We start from the raw sequence: 17,480 nt of genomic DNA on the forward strand, positions 1-17,480 counted from the left end.
CTTTAGACACTTCAATTCAAATTCTCGTCTTCAAAAAATATATTTCAAATAAACTCTTGTTAAAATAAAAATTAGAGAAGCATATGGTTCCTTTCTTCACGTTCAGCCTAAAACAACTCATGTTTCTTTCTCTCACTGAGTAGGTATTTTAAACCACTAATTACTATATTTAGTTTTTCTTCTTCCGCAAAATTTCATTTCTTGCAACAAACCAGCTGACTTCCTCACTACAAGCAATCGCCTTCATTTCGCAGTATCGAAAGAACCTGTGAATGCAATCTCGAATCTACACGAAAAAAACAAGGTAATTGCTTTTTTCGGGTTTTTAGATCTTCGTCTGTTGTTTTATTATCACGTTGTTATGATTCATTTTGTTTCATTTCACAGTAAGTAATTACAATGCTTGTTATGAATGCATAGAGAGGAGAGGAGCAGAAAATGGCAGGGTTTTGCGAAATGCCAGAAGCAATGGTGCTGCAGATCTTGTCATGGCTGCCTCCGAAATCTCTGATGCGATTCAGATGCGTCCGCAAGTCGTGGTACAAGTTCATCAACAACCCTAGCTTTGTGGACGTGCACCTCTCCAAATCCATCGACAACAGTTTCCAATCCTCCACATGCATCCTTTTCAAGCGTTACGTCCTCAACGATACAGACAATGGCTCGACGAAAATTTTGCTGTCACTTATAGATCTTTGCAACGACAACAACAGTGATGTCTATTACCTTCAAGATCTCAACCTCAAAGTTCCAATTTCTCTAGGGCTAAGGCATGAGTTTTTAGACATCGCAGGCCACTGTCACGGAATTATTTGCTTAACTGATTACTCCGAGAATGTTTTTCTATGCAATCCGGCTCTGAAGGAATCGAAGCTTCTTCCCAAGTCGTGCCTTCGTCTACCTCCCCCGAAAGAAATAAACATATTGCAGTCCACAAGAATCGCAGTGGGATTTGGCTACGATCGCAAAGCGAAAGATTACAAAGTCGTTAGAATCGCAATGCATTTCGAGGGTTTTTGGATTTTGTTTCACCCTCACATGGCAGAAGTATACACCATGAGTTCTAACTCTTGGAGAGAGATCAAAGTTGATATACCTAGCAGTGTGGTTTGGTCTCCTTCTTCCCAAATGTACTTCAAGGGTTTTTACTATTGGTTTGCCATAGAGCTGGACAAGCAAACCCTAGACGAAAACAAGAAGGTCATCCTTTCGTTCGACATGGATGACGAATTATTTTGTGACATACCCGTGCCGGAAAGTTTACAGGATACAAAAGAATGTTACGGAAGCCTTGCAGTGTGGAATGGATCTGTCGCTCTTTTTTCTTTTCAGATAGAAAGCGGGATTCGTAAATCGATTGGTATATGGGAAATGAATGATTTGGAGGGTTCTTGGACGAAACACTTAACCATCGTACCGATTGCAGGATTTGGAATGCCATTGACGTTTTGGAACAGTGACGAACTTCTCGTGGTTGCCGCAGATGGACGTGTAGTTTCCCACAATTTCGATACCAAGATGCTTAAAGAGCTTCCTGTTAGTGGTGTGTTTTTAGAACGTTTCCAAGCGTCTGTGTATGTGTATAGTCTCGTTTCAGTTAAATGAGAGCTCATTCTTCTGTTTTATTCTTAAAACTATCAATTCAAATGCAACTCATCGTAATTAGACTTTTGGACCACGCGACATGCATCACATGTATTGGTAATTGATATCTCAACCACATAACTCGACATGGATAACGAAAGTTTAGGTAGAAAGTAAATTATGACAGAGTGAAAATTTTAATGGGTAGTCAAACAAGATAGGAAATCAAACATCATGATTCAAGACTTATACATAAATTTGTATTTCAGATTAATAATGCATCATATGCAAATAAACGAAATTCATCGATTGCCACATGTAAAAGTTAAAAAAAAATTTAACATTGCTTTATTGGTCATTTATCTTGATAAGGTCTAATGATCGGACGGACCAGATCATATGAATCATTGACCCCACCAAGTTTTAGTGGTTACAAACCCATCCCCACCACTCAAAGTCGGTTCGGACTCACAGTCACCACCTCACACCTCCCAAAGCCCCACAAGCGAACCTTCACAGAGCACACCTCAAACGCTATCCTCTACGGTGCGTTCCGGTTCTATCAAATCTTGACTTTCAATTTATGTAGGGCCCGTTAAAACGAACGGCTAAGATCCATCCAGTTCTTCGTGCTTCGCGGAAATCACGTTTCCCCCTGTACACCAGTTCATTTCCCATTAAAATCTCAGAGGAGAGAGAGAGTGAAAACAGAAAAATGGCGGACGAAGAAGAAGCAGAGCTAAGCGAGAAGCAGAAGAAGGAGATAGCAAAGTGGTTCCTCCTCAACTCTCCTCCCGGCGAAATCCAATTCGTCGCCAAAGGTCTCACCTTTCACCCCAATAACTTCACATTTTTCTCTAATTTCTATAGAATTTCGTAAAATTTCAAATTTTGATCGATCGCGCGAATCACATTCTGTATTTGATTTCATCTTCTGGGTTGGCAGATGTGAAGGCGGTCATCAACGACGACGTTTTGTACAAGGAGGCTGCGTCGGAGGCGTTCCCACTGTACAACAAATCCCACTTGATTTCTATCGAAATGCCGGGCCGAATCGGAGACGTAAGTTTTCTTTTTCTGACGAAATATCGGCATTTCGATGAATTTCTCGGGTTCCCAATTGTGAAATTTGCAAACTTTCATTGCTTCTTGTTGTACTTTTTGTTCTGGAATCTGACAATGTATGGGGTTTTGCTTCTGTTTGTGTGAGTAGGTTATAGTTACATCATATGGTGAACTCGCTGAGACCGAGTTCATTGATCCCAGAACAGCCCAAGTTGCTGTAGTTGACCACATCAAACAGGCAAGTGCTTTATTTTTCTTCTACTATATGAATCCGATGATACCGAAAATGGTGGTGAAGAAGAGAGTTTCTTTTATTTTATTTTTAGAAGATTGGTAATTGCTGATACAAGCTATAGTAGGGGAGGGTCGAATTGAACTGGGGAACCTCGGGTGCGAGGGTGAACACTCTTGACCAACTGAGCTACGAGACCCTTTCTAGGATAGTGGTAATTAAGTATTAGCAAAGTATGAACCTTGAAAAGGGACTAGGCTGATCTTCTTTACGGGGAACACGCTGATGATAGAAATCAAGCATCCGTGCATTTGTTCCATTACGATATTTTGAGACAATTGATGGGCAAGCACATGAGTGCATTCTTTTCATGTATACTATTTTTCTCAGTCATTCACCATCTGGACTTGTCCATGCATGTATGAAATGACGTGTGTGCAGCATGCCTGTTATTTTCCTTGATTGTTACCCTTTATTAGCATTTTCATTTAAATTGTTAATTTGTTACCAATTATTTCATTAAAATGTGCTAAAATTGGTTCAGGTTTGTACAGAGGTGAGACCTGCACTGGATGAGGAACTTCCATCTGCATATGTTGAGGACTTTCGGTATGCCTTATTTGCCATGAAACTTTGCATACGTTTTTTCACTCCTACTGAAATGAGCATTTGCTTGCTCCAAGATATTTGGCTTAATATTAGGGGTTTTAAGTGTCACACAGGAAAAGTTTCACATTAGCTTCTCTTGAGTAAACTTTTCAGCCCTGTAGGATTTACTTTATCTGTTAATTTTAATGTAACAAACCAGTATTTACTTTACTACAGAATGTTGATATTTAAGAATGCTCTTTCCATAATGGCCGAGAGAGAACGATGAAATAAACGTGTCACTTCTCGTCTAGTTATCTTTTGAGGATGCTCGTTTAGGAACCATACAAGACAGAAAATCATTGGCAGCTTGCGGAAGCACCACACAAGTAGAATTACGGTTGTTTTATATATGTGCAATGCATACATTTGTGTGTTTGTGTCTGTGGGAGTTTGTGGGGCTTGTGTGGGGGGCTTGTGTATAAGTCAATATTCTTTCCTTTCAGGTGTGCTTTGGATGCAGAAATACTTAAATATGTTGGTGAAGCTTATCCAAAGGGAGTCTGCTCAGTGTACTGTGGCAATGGTAAAGATGTGGAGGGCCCAGGATTTGACTTTGAGCTTGTAGTGGTGATATCAGCTGCTAGACATAGCCCACAAAATTTCTGGTATGTGAAGTTAGTTTTGTGCCCTACCCACGAGCTTGTTTATTGCTCCTGAGCATTGTATTTCAGTTGGAACAGATGTATATATAGTGTATATACCATCCAAAAACCTGTCCTGTTATTATACCGGGTCCTTTCTTAGCTGCTTAAAAGAAGAAAAAGTTGATTTTCTTTTTCTTGCCTCTTTTTATGTGGGCATCTTGTGATATAAGTTAATTTTTCATGTTGCATAGCAACGGTAGTTGGCGTTCTGTATGGAGCATTGAGTTCAAAGATGAAATACAAATGCTGGAATTAAAAGGCAAACTGCAGGTATTTCTTATGTACTCCGCATTCATTATGGAGCATTGAGTTCATAATATAAGAACCTAATCAAGAAGTAACTGTTTCTCATCCATGTCCTCCTGTTCTTCACATTCTTTCAGGTGGGTGCCCACTATTTCGAGGAGGGCAATGTGCAGTTAGATGCCAAGCATGAATGCAAAGATACAACAATTTTTCAGGTTGATGTTACGATAGGACTATCTCCATTTATTATCATTTTTATTTTGGTATTGCATAGGGTGATCTATCATGCAAGATCATTGTACCTTCTCTTATTTAGACCCTTAGGCCGCGTTTGATAGAGAGGATTGGCTGGGGTAGGACTTTTCACTATATTGAAGGCATTTTAAAGGAAGAAATGGATGACAAATTCCTTACTTTGTCCAAGATGAAGGTTACTCATGAAGAAAAGATTCCCCTACCAATGCTCACAAAAATGGTAGGATTAAAAGGGACGACTATTCTTCATAAGTAACCTTCAACTTGAACAAAATAAGGAATTTTCATTCATTTCTTTCTTTAAAATACCTTTAATATAGTGAATAGTCTTATCTAAGCCAATCTTTTCCATCAAACGAGGCCTTAATATATTGATTTTAGTATAACTTTCTACATAAACTTTTAAAATGAGGGTATTAATCATAACATGTGAACATAGGCACATATGGCTTTTTTTCTTTCTAGTAGGCATAGCTAAAGTTGGTAAATAGTAAAAAGTTTATGTATTGGTTAGCTAAGTTTTCGGTGTGATATTCTTAGTCATCTGACACTTTTTGTGTTTAGAAACAGAAGGGCTATAGTTGAATCTTACGAGTTCCTGTGTCATGCTAATGATACATTATCGATAAAACATTTCCTGTGGCTGTTTGAACTTTCTTGTTTTTGGTATCTTAACATTGCCTATGATTCACATTTGTTGCAGTCCTCTGAAGATAGTGCGATTGCCATTAGCAATATTATTCGTCAACATGAGACGGAGTACTTAGCATCTCTTGAGGTTCAAAATACATCAATTTCTCTAGTTAATAGCTGATGTTTTTTTCACTTTCTGAGCTCTTCACTAACAAATTTACTTCTGCAGGCATCTTATTCAAATTTGCCTGATACCACTTTTAAGGTACTATTGACTTCCATCGAGAATTGAACTTTTGTGTATTTGTACAGTTCAACATATTCGAACATGTTCAATATAAACATGAAACACATTTGCAGAAGAAAATTGTTTCTTTACTATGCTTAACCCGAACCCAATCCAGTTTTTCACTTTGTTGAATTATTATTATTCTTGATTCCGGTACTAACCTTCAAAACTTAATGAATGTGATACAGGATCTTCGAAGAAAGCTTCCAGTTACTCGCACCCTATTTCCGTGGCAGAATACCTTGCAGTTTAGCTTGACAAGAGACATTACAAAAGAACTTGGGATCGGAAAGTGAATTCACTCATTCAACCGAAGGTGTTCAGCCAAGAAAGAGTTTCTTCCCATGTGACCCATAGCTTGAGTATGCCACTTGTACTTGGGGTCGACTTTCTGTGGTTCTTCCCCTTTGCTCGTTTCCATTCTGAGTCAGGTCTCCGCCATTGGAGCTTCTCTCCCTCAGTTTTGGTGCACTGTAATATAATCGCTGTTTATGTTGTGTATAGTAAAAGGGTTGTGGCTGCTTCTCATTGTGTTATAAACTTGTCACCGTGGACGACATTGCGGAGTTTGTATTTGTATGTGTTATGAAGAGTGGCTTAATTTGTGCCTTGGCGTCTTTTTATCAAATCAAAGATGTTCGTTTCAACGGTACCTCAAAGATGTGTACAAGAATCTCGATAGGACTGTTAAAGCAACAGCCTGAAAAGGAAAAACTAAAACGGACAAAAGCTGCACAAATCACATCACGAAATCTAACATAATATCTATTCAAGTTCACGTAGTCACGATTCTCACATGGAATGCAATTCTTAGTAAAAATTCAAATGGATTCTGAAAAGCACTTTAAGTACTACCTACAAGAAGGACCAGATCACATATCTAAGCACTTAAAAATATTTCTGGAACCAAAAATCAATTTTATCAAAATCGTTTTCAGTTGTTTTGAAAGTACTAATCATTTTAAAAGTATTTCCAAATAAACGCATAGTCTACTGCTCGAGAAGCACAAAAAATTCATATGGAAGCTCTCACACAAAATGACACTAGCATGGGTCGGTGGGACCATAATGCAAGAGTTTATAGTTGTGAGAGGTGTCTTACGAATTATATAATCTGATGTCATTACTCAAGTTTTTCTCGTTAAGTCGTTAAGTAATTATCGAGTCGCATCTAGACACATTGAGCAATATCTCATAATTTATAAGAAGTTTTTCTCCTCTCTTTTAGGAGAACAACTTACATAAAATGAGTTTACCATCACGTGATGTCTCAATCTATTAGAACAATGATATGTGTTTGAAAAAAACTTGTACATTTCATTATTTTATTGAAACAGAATGTCAATCCGTTATTTTCCTGGACGCAAACCAGCTCTCTATAAAATCATCACTTACTAGTTGTTAGTGAGCATTTGAAAACAATTTCTCGCCGCAAAGCTTTTCTTGTTCATAAACTTCCCCTGTGAGTATTCTCTCTGATGAATGGTGGTGGATGACGATTGGGTTGCAGGGCAGTTTGCATTTCCTAGCCTTTCTCACTTTATGGCGTAGAAATTGGTATGCGAGTATTTGCTCTGATTTTAGGGTTAGGGTTTTGTATTTGATTCTCTATATTCTCACTCAAATTTTGAAACTTTCGTCGTATTTGTTCTGATACTGTAGTAGCTGTTTTGTTGGTTTGATTGCAGCTTCCATTTTTCTCTGCTTAAATTAGTGCAGGGCCATCGTGTGGTTAGTAAAGTCAAGATCTTTCTGTCCATTTCTGTTTGGTTGCTGAGAAAATGTAGGGGGGGAAAGAGAAATCAGGTGCATTTCATTGTTTTGAAGCACTACAGATAAATACAATATACAATCAAATTAGGAAATGATAAAGGAATATACTTGCTGACTGATTGGTTTAGCTGAGTTTAGTGTTAGACATCATATAGATTTCAGAACAAGATTCATCATATATACATATACACATTTATATGTAGCAATTAACTAGCATTCAGTTTTACTGCAAGGTTTTTGTCAAGAAGCGAAAACCACAGGGGATTACGGTTTAGTTGGCGGATTGGTAGTCTTATTTGTGCTGTAGAACAAGGTTTTTATGTCTTACAATTAGTGGTTGTACTTTAGGGTAGATAGATGATAATGTTGGATGGAGATAGTTTCTGGAGAATGCTGGAGTTACATTCGTAGGAGTACATTCAAGTGGTGTTTTTGTCCCTGATGAGGTATTTGGTATTCCTCATAGTTTCGTTCTTTACCATACTATTCATCGATAAAATGTTTCCTTCGGTATCTTCTTTGAGTGTCATTTATGTTTGATCCAGTTTTGACTTTCCCTAGTTTTGTGTACATGTACTGGTTTGAATTTATGTCTTTTTGTGTATGCGTGATTTCTTTCTCTGGGATGATGCAAATTAGCCAAATCATATGTCGATGTGCTCCATGAGGCAATTTTTCCGAAGCACTTTACCAGTCTCGTCTATAGACTTGGCAAGGTTTTCGATGAATTTGCCTTTCGTAGAAGCGTGTCTATCTGATGATACAATAGAGATAGGGTTCCCTGCTAACCAGAATTTTCCTCTCTTTCTTTGTATTCTGTTTGTTTTGTGTTCAATGTTTTTTAGTTTTCCTTTTGCCAGTTTAAGTGCTTAAAACAACTGTATCTATCGGTCGTGCAGTCTGAACTAGAGCTTGTCGCCATCACCATAGCCATCGGATCTGCTCTTTGAAACGAGGCAGAAGTTGACGCGTTGAAGATTCAAAAGCTTTGATCGTTGTTTGAGAGATGGTGCCACTGAAGGACATAGTGCCAGCAGCACAGAACAACATAAACACGAGGTTCATACTTTTGGACAAAGGCATCGTCAAGACTACAACTACTACTTTATCACAAGCCCAAAACAAGACGTGCTTGGCCCTGGTGGCGGATGAAACAGCGGCGGTTCACTTCCAGCTGTGGGGGAACGAGTGTGACGCCTTCGAGCCTGGGGACATCGTGGAGTTGAGCAATGGCATATTCTCTTACTGCAGGAACAACCTTTTGCTCAGGGCTGGCAAGAGAGGCAAAATTGAGAAGGTTGGGGAATTTATGATGGCGTACGTTGAGACCCCAAATTTGAGTGAGATTCGTTGGGCTCCTGACCCTAACAATCCCAAGAAGTACATTCAGGAGGCTGTGATTTCCCCACATTCTCGTATATTTCCACCCAAATACTGATCCAGGAAGATGAAGTTGGCGCGAGCGTAGTCACATTGATTCCCTTCGGGTTTACTTGTATTAACGAAAAAAGTATAAGAGTTATCGTTTTGATGTGCTGATGTGAAACTGCTGAAAATATTAGAACTCGTTGTCCTTCTTTAACAGAAACAATATTAATCTGCACTATCTGAAATGGAGTTTCTGTGAATACAGATGAAATTACAAGCAAACAACTAAGCACCGTGACTTTTCGTTTTCTTGTTAACGTTTTTATTACCACCCCTCAATTTTTTCGTCTTACTCTCACTTTTGATGCAAGGAGTTTCTAGCTGGGTTAAGAGCTAATTTTTCATTGCACTCGGGGTCTCAAGTTCGATTATGATTTCCTCATCCCGTACATCTTTAGTTTAAAGGAAAAAACAACAAAATTGAACATCAAGTGGCATCAGAGTTATTGATCGGTGATGGAGCTTGAGCTACTTAGAGCATCTTTAATGAAGTAGGCAAGTAGGTGGTCAAACCCATCGTGATGAGTTATGTAAGCAAAAACTTGCTCCAATGGTGTAGTCAATTCAGTAGACAAAGTTTCCCTATACCTACAAAGTAGGCAATATTGTCTGCTTTCAACATTATAGGCAAATGGGGTCTCACGTCTCTATTTATAATAAAATATTCCATGTAGAGGAAGAAAACAAAATTAAAGGATAAAAGTAAATGTTAAAGATGAAAATTTGCCTACTTGGTTTTTGTATTTCATCGATGTGACACACTTTTTTTACGAGACAATTGCGTAGACAACTTGTCACGTCAATCATTATAGTATAATTTTGCCTACTTTTTTCGCCTACACCATTAAAGATGCTCTAAATAAGTATTTCGATTGAAATATGTTCCCACCGTTTGGTGTCTTCCCCCTCCACGGGGGGATCAACTCTTCAAAGCTATCTGAGTATTTTAGTTTGCTGACCTATCGCACAATTGCATTATTTGTCTTGTTTTTGAACCGGACTAGGATTAGAATTATGAAGCAGTGGAATCGTACTAAAATTTATCAGGTTTCCTGAGGCCTAACAAGGACTGACCACACTATAAATTAATCAATTTCTTGAATTCAATCATCTTGATTCCGGCCACTCAGTGCTCGGTCTAGTGGTATTTTTCTTCACTTGGAAATAAGATATCTTATATTCGAATCTTGTGGATGGGGAATTCGATATCAAATTAGGTTGCCCATTATATGGCTTAGCCGAACTCCCCCTCCCTTAGTATAAAAATATCGATACATTCAAAAAAAAAAAAAAAAAAAAAAAAAAAACCATCTTCGTTCCGACTTCGATCCCATTGCTTCATCAATCTCTTCTTGTTTTGGGCCGGGCCCAACAGCTTTTGAAGCCCAACATTACATAAACAAAAACCTTTCTTTTTTCTCAAGAACCTTTCTTTAAGAACAAGCAGAGAAGCATTCTTCCTTCCACCAGCACTCCTGCAGCTGAAAACTGTTGGTTTCTGAGAAGAAAAAGTAGGACTAAACGGAATCCGATGGCGAACGTCATGGTAGAAGACACGACCTTTGAAGATGATCAGCTCGCCGCGATGACCACCGAAGACATCGTCAGAGCCACTCGTCTTCTTGACAACGAGATCCGAATACTTAAGGTCCCTTCTTTTTCTCTTACGCAGTTTATGGTTGCGTACTACTAATCGGCGCACAATTGGGAAGAAAGACTTGATTTTGATTATAGGGTTTATTTGTGATTTGAGGTTCGGATTGATTTGCTTGGGAAATTTTGAATTTTTAGTTCTGTACGTTATTTGATGCCTTTGTTAGTGTGTGGGTTTTTCGGAATTTTGGGGATTTGGGATTTTAATATGTGAATGTTTGTGTTTTTTCTGATTTTTGTTTGTGGGATTGAAGGAAGAAATGTCAAGAACGAATTTGGAACTGGACTCGTACAAGGAGAAGATTAAGGAGAATCAGGAAAAGATTAAGCTCAATAAGCAGTTGCCTTACTTGGTGGGCAACATTGTTGAGGTATGTGTGTTTTCATGTATTCTTAATTGTTTTCGATCGAAAAGTCCATTGCATAAACAAAATTTTGGAGAAAAGTATTGATTTCGTTTTGTTAGAGTGAAGTTGAGGTCAGTAAAGTAACTCTCTTTAGTGAAAAATAAAATTTGCTGATTATGAGAATCGAAATTAGCGTAAGATCTTGTATTATAGTTTGGGTTTTGCCTTGTTTGAGTTCAGAGTTTGTGGTGCAAGCAAGTTTGATAAGGGAATCACCCTGCCTTAATATCTCAGAAACAGAAGTACTGATGATGACTGTTACTAAAGTGCGTTGAATTGGAGGACTTGGCTCCTTATGCTTGCCATTTAAACAACACACCTATTTATGGGGAACCCTTATTTTCTAATTTTAGTAATATGATGAGTCTACGAAGATGTGATTTAGATTGTTAGTAGTTGCTCTGTCGCTATGTTTTATTAATGTCAATAGACGATATTGAGAACTTTAGTTGTTGATGGTGTGTGGACTTAGTTGTTCTGCTAGCCTTATGTTCTTATTGGCTTTTTCTATTTTGTCTCATTCAGATTCTTGAAATGAACCCAGAAGATGAGGCCGAGGAGGATGGTGCAAATATTGATCTTGACTCCCAAAGAAAGGGAAAATGTGTTGTGTTAAAAACATCTACTCGCCAGGTAAGCCAGCAACTAATGCTATGCACTCATTCTCTTATATCACCAGCAAAGCAAATGACTACAGTTATCTGCATCGTTGCTTTTCTTTTATATTCACGAATTTTAATTTTGTGATATATGTCATATATGTGTCTACGGCTAAAAGAGACTAGTGTGAGAATCATATTTGATGCATTATTCAAAAGCCAAATTATGGGGTTTTGCTTTACTGCAGACTATCTTTCTGCCAGTTGTTGGGCTTGTTGATCCTGATAACTTGAAACCTGGGGATCTTGTTGGTGTGAACAAAGATAGTTACCTGATCTTGGATACTTTGCCGTCTGAGTATGATTCTCGGGTGAAGGCTATGGAGGTTGATGAAAAGCCAACTGAAGACTACAATGACATTGGAGGGCTGGAGAAGCAGGCAAGTTTCATACTTTGGACATGCTCTTTGAGGCATTCATGGTTGTTCTTAGATACCAAACACTTGGATTTAGTACCCTAATTTGTTTTTAATGCAACAGATTCAAGAACTAGTTGAGGCAATTGTTTTACCCATGACCCACAAGGAGCGTTTTCAGAAATTGGGGGTTCGTCCACCAAAGGGAGTGCTATTGTATGGACCTCCGGGAACTGGTAAAACTTTGATGGCTCGGGCTTGTGCTGCGCAGACAAATGCCACTTTTCTGAAATTAGCTGGTCCGCAACTGGTCCAGGTATAGCATAATTCGATTTGATTATTACTGATACCATTTTTTTTTTCTTTCAATTAAGAATGTATGTACAATTTGAGCATGAGTAGGTGTTTTTCTAATGATTTTGAGAATTGCTCTAACGCACTCTCTTAATTTTGACATACTAGTGCATAATAAATTTGTTTGTAAACTTTGGGGTTCGTTGATTTAAATTAGTTGTTCCACCTGTTTCTGATTAGGAGGAACTGATCCTTTTTGGGAGAGAAAATAGTCTCTGTATTAACAAGCTTTCTATGTATAATTATGCTCAATGATTGTAACTTCAGATTTATGACTGCATCCTTAATAAAGTAATTGTACTTGGAATGGATGTAGATGTTCATTGGGGATGGAGCAAAACTTGTCCGTGATGCCTTTCAGCTCGCAAAAGAGAAATCCCCCTGCATCATTTTCATAGATGAAATTGATGCAATTGGCACAAAGCGGTTTGATAGGTATGCTGTACTTCTTGAATTCAATTTCATTGTGGATATCCAATTTGATCATTGCACTCTTTCTTGATTGAAATATATCCTCTCATTTATGGTTACAGTGAAGTGAGTGGAGATAGGGAGGTGCAGCGTACAATGCTTGAGTTGCTTAATCAGCTTGATGGCTTTAGTAGCGATGATCGAATTAAGGTTCGTTTCCTTGTCTGCAAGTCTTTTTGCTTTTCCTGCAACTATGATGGATTTGGAAATACATAGTAGATGTTCCAGTTCCATTACTTGGTTGGAATCTTAAATGCAGGTGATAGCAACAACCAATCGTGCTGACATAACCAACTTTATTGTCTTAAATGCAGGTGATAGCAGCTACCAATCGAGCTGACATCCTCGACCCTGCTCTTATGCGTTCTGGTCGGTTGGATCGAAAAATTGAGTTTCCACATCCCACTGAAGAAGCAAGAGCTCGAATTTTGCAGGTTTTTCTCTTACAATTGCATGGGTTTTGTGATTACTTTTGCACTACAACATTCTAATCTGTTAATATTTTTTTCTTAATTTTGTAGATTCACTCAAGAAAGATGAATGTTCATCCGGATGTCAATTTCGAAGAATTAGCTCGCTCAACCGATGACTTCAACGGGGCACAGCTAAAAGCTGTATGCGTAGAGGCAGGCATGCTTGCCCTTCGTCGTGATGCCACAGAGGTGCTTCTCTCTCTCTCTCTCTCTCTCTCTCTTGAACTGTTCATACTCAAAAAGGGTTTTCACTCCTGTTTTCTCCTTTTGCACTCCGTTTGTTTCTGTGCCTTTAATTTCACATTATTGCTAACCCATTGTGAGGCTTAGCCCAATCCCTCATCCCCTTACTGTATATAATATCGTTTGTGAACAAATAAAAACAAACCAGGAGAAAAATAGAGTGCAGGGGAAGGAAATAGGAGTTTGAAAATCACTCCCGTAGACGATTTTAGCTCAGTCTACTAATTAACGTTGTGTGTATGCTAAGAAATGTTGTAGGAAGTGTACTAATCTTGAGTATTTGTTTTGATTCTACTCCAGGTGAACCACGAGGACTTTAACGAGGGCATTATCCAAGTTCAGGCAAAGAAAAAAGCCAGCCTCAATTATTATGCCTAGATTGAATCACGGCAAGTTTTCCATCAGAAAATCGACCATCTGTAATTTGTTTCTCATTTTTCGTCGACAGACTTGTATAATTTGTATTTTGAGTCGTCGTATTTCTACATTTTTTTTTTTTCCTATCTGTATCAAGTAACGGATAGGCCACTGCACCAAGGCGTTCAGCAGTGATTACTTGAAATTTAGTGAAAAGATGTTACATCCTTTTTTCTCGACTCTCTCTCCCGGTATCAAGCTTCTTCCCTAGCCTCGTCTTCCTTTCCGTCTCCTGTATCGCGATGATGATGCAGTAACAGCAAGAACAACTGACGTGGGATTTGGCTACCAACTTGAAGGGAATTTGATATTGGTCTGCATTTGATCTACGAGGAAACGATGAAAGGAGAATCGATGCCGTCCTTTCGTTTGATATGGGTGAGGAGGTGTTTCATGATATACCATTTCCAGGCAACTCCCAAGAGAGAAGGGATTGGCATAAGAGCCTTAAGGTTTGGGATGAATCGATTGCTCTTTGTTATCATATATAACCTACTCACAAAGAAAATCAAGTCCTTTCCTATTGATGATTCAAGTATACATAGTATACTATGTATTCAAAGAGTTGGGTATGTACATAGCATTGCCCTAGGACCAAACTTAGTCTGATTATTTTAGTCCGATTCTCCTTCGGTTGGAGACTGATTTTGTCAAATTTAGGGCAAATATGGCATGTAGCCGTTAACTGGATATGACGTTGGTCTTTCAAAATTAATATTTTAGACCACTTTAGGTTAAAAATTTTCAACTTCAATCACATAGGGCTTTATTTTTCTTCATATTTTATTACTTTTTGGGGCCGAACTTAATTTAACCTGGAGCTACATTTTGCCTACCCTAAGCTAAACGTAGCTAATTCTTTTGATTGAAGATTAATTTGAGAATGGATCATCTCCAGAGCTAAACAGCCAGAACCTTCTTATCAAACAATATGGGTCGCATAAATTGAATCCAACGGTTTTTATTAATTTATTTTCCTAACCTATCACACATAACTGATAACCCTGATTTGATTTACACATCAACGGCTCAGATTGTTTGATGAAAAAACTCTGGCTGCTTAGCTCCTGAAAGGATCCGTTCTCAATTAATTTAGTCAATTTTAAGACCAAATGTGACTTTAACCCTTGACTGGAGATGGTAAACTTGGTACGATCAGGAGTCAAATTGACTGACATCGAGAAGGGTTCCAAGATTCTGAGTGTCAGGGAAATGTTCATATGCTGTTGCGTTGGATCAGATGACGTCCTTATCTGGGCCCCTCGTGTGCTCATGTAGATTGATCACAGCCGTTCACTGGAGCATTTCCATGATATGATAAGTGGTGGTCCTCATCTTGAGCCACAGATCATGGGGCTGCAGTCCCCCAGGTAACTTCAGTATTTTGGCTAGGATGGTAAGAGTGGTTTGAGGGAAGATTTTCATACACTTCTTTATTTTTAGTTTTTAAGTTTTGATCACTAGATGAAATAAATTAAAACAGAAACAACGGTTAAGTTTATACATTATTGTATTAAGTTTATACATTATTGTATATGAAGATTTAGATACTACAAGTTAGAACCGTATGCGATTCATGAAAAATTACTCATGCCTACACATATCCGTTTTAGTGTCTTCACCATATAAAAATCATTTCAGCACAAAACAATAAAAATCAAGATCATTTAATCAATTAATTATATCAAATAAATAATTCGAAATGCTTTTACAAATTTCGACCAAATTTGTTTGAAAATATAGTTTGCTGACTAAATACACTGAAACTTTACTTTTACATTTTGTTTTTTTTTTTTTTTTTTTTTTTGACAGAGATGACAATTTGGTTGAATATAGTTGGGTAGCACAGATCTTGACAAGTTGATGCAGACAGATAAGAACAAGAACAGTCGGGGTTGCAATGATAGGACTGATGACAATATAATATGTGTGTGTGTGTGTGTGTGTATATATTAGTGCAGAGGCAACAGCAGCATTATGATTTGTAATTGGCATGATGCACAACGCGTGTTGTTTTCTGAGCAATTTAGGTAACGCGTGCTATGACAAATCATCCACTTGGCAATTGCAGGGTTTATCGATGCAAGCAAGTAACACAATGTCAACATTAAGTTAAGTTTAGGAGATAATTTTTTTTATATATATATATATATATAATACTTGAGCTAGCTAGCTGTATCTGCCAGCTACCTCAATTGTTTATTATTTCATTAACCATGGAAAAGGTTTAAGATGAAGCATCAGTACCAACTTTTAACCAAATTTTTACATTTTTTCTTTTTTCTTTTAGAATGAGGATTAATTGATGGTTTCATTATAGTAGTCTACTTTTATAGGATTTAGAAGACTCATAAAAGCATCTCTTTGATCACCCTCGTATGATTAACACACGCCAAGATCAAATTCATAATGTGTCATGTGAAATACGAGTTAAAATTCGTTTCCGACTACTAGATCACTATCTGGTAGTTTAACCAAATTCTTACTTAGATTTACGCATTTTATAGGCATCACCAATTTAATTTCAAGGTTTCCATTGTTTTTCTTTTTATTGCAAAATTCATTGAGATTTTAATTAATTTCTTATCAACTTGCCACTTAGAACTACGACCTAATGATATTCTTCTTCACTTGTAAGTGAAAAACCTTATGTTCGATTCTCGCCAAAGATAAACTTGAACAACATTATTTTTAGCTCATTGTAAGTCTTAGCCCACCCCTCATCTCTTAATGTAAATAAATATCGTTGTTAAAAAAAAAAAATTCTTATCAACTCAGTTATAAACATGAAAGATCATCACCTAACCTTTAAAAACGTTACAAATGGAAAAGCAAACCCTTCTTCACTGTAAGAGAATTTATTTTAAAAAACGTCACGCAACCAAATATTATGAAAGATCATCACCTAACCTTTAAAAAGGTTACAAGTATTAGATTTTGTCAATATTTTAGAGAAACAATTCAATGACCCACTGCTAATCGTACTTACATTGATTGTCAACTTTCATCTTATATTACGTGCACATAACGGAACGTGCAAGAATTTTATCATAAAAAGTCTTATGATATTAAAAGTACAATCATTTCTTGTATATTGTATTTCAATTTTTTAACGTGAGATTTTTAAATTTTTTCAGTAAATTTGTGATGACTCGAAAGGCGTGAGTATAAACATTATGCATGTGCAATGTATAAAGTCATAAGGGTGGCAGAATAGCATCAAATGTTATGCATGCATGTGCATATTTATACAATTTGTGAAGTGCATGCATCAAATCCTAATGTACCAAAAATAATACATTCATCAAACATAGTGCACACCACCTGCACAAACTCACACGGAAGTTTTTTCAACAAGAAAATGTACATTTTAGGCAATGCATTGATTGTGAATGAGTTGTAAAAAGCATGCAAGAAAAAAATTGAGTTATATTTCTCCAAAGCTGACGCATTCGAAGATTAGAACATTCATTTTAAATCATGTGATCTTTAATAGCTACTTCGGTCAAATCAATAAGTCGGATCTCTTTTTCTCTCTTCAACAATTCAGACCTCCAAGTCTTTGCACTCCAAATACAGAAATTTAGAGAAGATCTCCACTCGTACTTCTAAATAGCAATAGCATCTTTCCTAACTTAAAGCTCAAG

The 17,480-nt window shown here is 37.4% G+C and overlaps 4 protein-coding genes and 1 non-coding gene across 7 annotated transcripts; all 5 read left to right on the forward strand.

The window, feature by feature from the left end:
- Positions 1-438: 438 nt before the first annotated feature.
- LOC137744810 (F-box/kelch-repeat protein At3g06240-like) lies at positions 439-1,605 on the forward strand. The gene has a single exon (XM_068484611.1). The coding sequence runs from the start codon at positions 439-441 to the stop codon at positions 1,603-1,605; it is 1,167 nt and encodes a 388-aa protein (XP_068340712.1).
- Positions 1,606-2,249: 644 nt separating this feature from the next.
- LOC137745087 (F-actin-capping protein subunit alpha-like) lies at positions 2,250-6,204 on the forward strand. The gene is made up of 10 exons (XM_068484960.1): positions 2,250-2,405; positions 2,531-2,646; positions 2,798-2,887; positions 3,426-3,490; positions 3,976-4,137; positions 4,368-4,446; positions 4,560-4,637; positions 5,381-5,455; positions 5,540-5,575; positions 5,788-6,204. The coding sequence occupies exons 1-10, from the start codon at positions 2,300-2,302 to the stop codon at positions 5,893-5,895; spliced, it is 915 nt and encodes a 304-aa protein (XP_068341061.1). The 5' UTR covers positions 2,250-2,299; the 3' UTR covers positions 5,896-6,204.
- A 763-nt stretch (positions 6,205-6,967) lies between these two features.
- On the forward strand, positions 6,968-8,978 carry LOC137746106 (uncharacterized). Of its 3 annotated transcripts, XM_068486174.1 has the most exons (3): positions 6,968-7,156; positions 7,606-7,818; positions 8,272-8,978. In XM_068486174.1, the coding sequence occupies exon 3, from the start codon at positions 8,379-8,381 to the stop codon at positions 8,808-8,810; it is 432 nt and encodes a 143-aa protein (XP_068342275.1). In that variant the 5' UTR covers positions 6,968-7,156; positions 7,606-7,818; positions 8,272-8,378; the 3' UTR covers positions 8,811-8,978. The 3 variants fall into 3 exon arrangements, 2 of the variants coding, with proteins under 2 accessions (XP_068342275.1, XP_068342274.1); XR_011069762.1 differs by lacking the exons at positions 7,606-7,818; positions 8,272-8,978 and adding an exon at positions 7,288-7,577; XM_068486173.1 differs by lacking the exon at positions 7,606-7,818.
- On the forward strand, positions 7,993-8,165 carry LOC137746372 (small nucleolar RNA snoR127). The gene has a single exon (XR_011069842.1). It is a non-coding gene; the product is annotated as a small nucleolar RNA snoR127 (small nucleolar RNA).
- A 1,268-nt stretch (positions 8,979-10,246) lies between the features above and the next one.
- LOC137745082 (26S proteasome regulatory subunit 6A homolog) lies at positions 10,247-14,010 on the forward strand. The gene is made up of 10 exons (XM_068484956.1): positions 10,247-10,448; positions 10,708-10,824; positions 11,386-11,493; positions 11,708-11,899; positions 12,000-12,191; positions 12,546-12,664; positions 12,763-12,850; positions 13,015-13,134; positions 13,222-13,362; positions 13,717-14,010. The coding sequence occupies exons 1-10, from the start codon at positions 10,332-10,334 to the stop codon at positions 13,792-13,794; spliced, it is 1,272 nt and encodes a 423-aa protein (XP_068341057.1). The 5' UTR covers positions 10,247-10,331; the 3' UTR covers positions 13,795-14,010.
- Positions 14,011-17,480: the final 3,470 nt, after the last annotated feature.

Source organism: Pyrus communis, chromosome 9 (assembly GCF_963583255.1).
Source record: "Pyrus communis chromosome 9, drPyrComm1.1, whole genome shotgun sequence".
NCBI classification, from domain to species: domain Eukaryota; kingdom Viridiplantae; phylum Streptophyta; class Magnoliopsida; order Rosales; family Rosaceae; genus Pyrus; species Pyrus communis.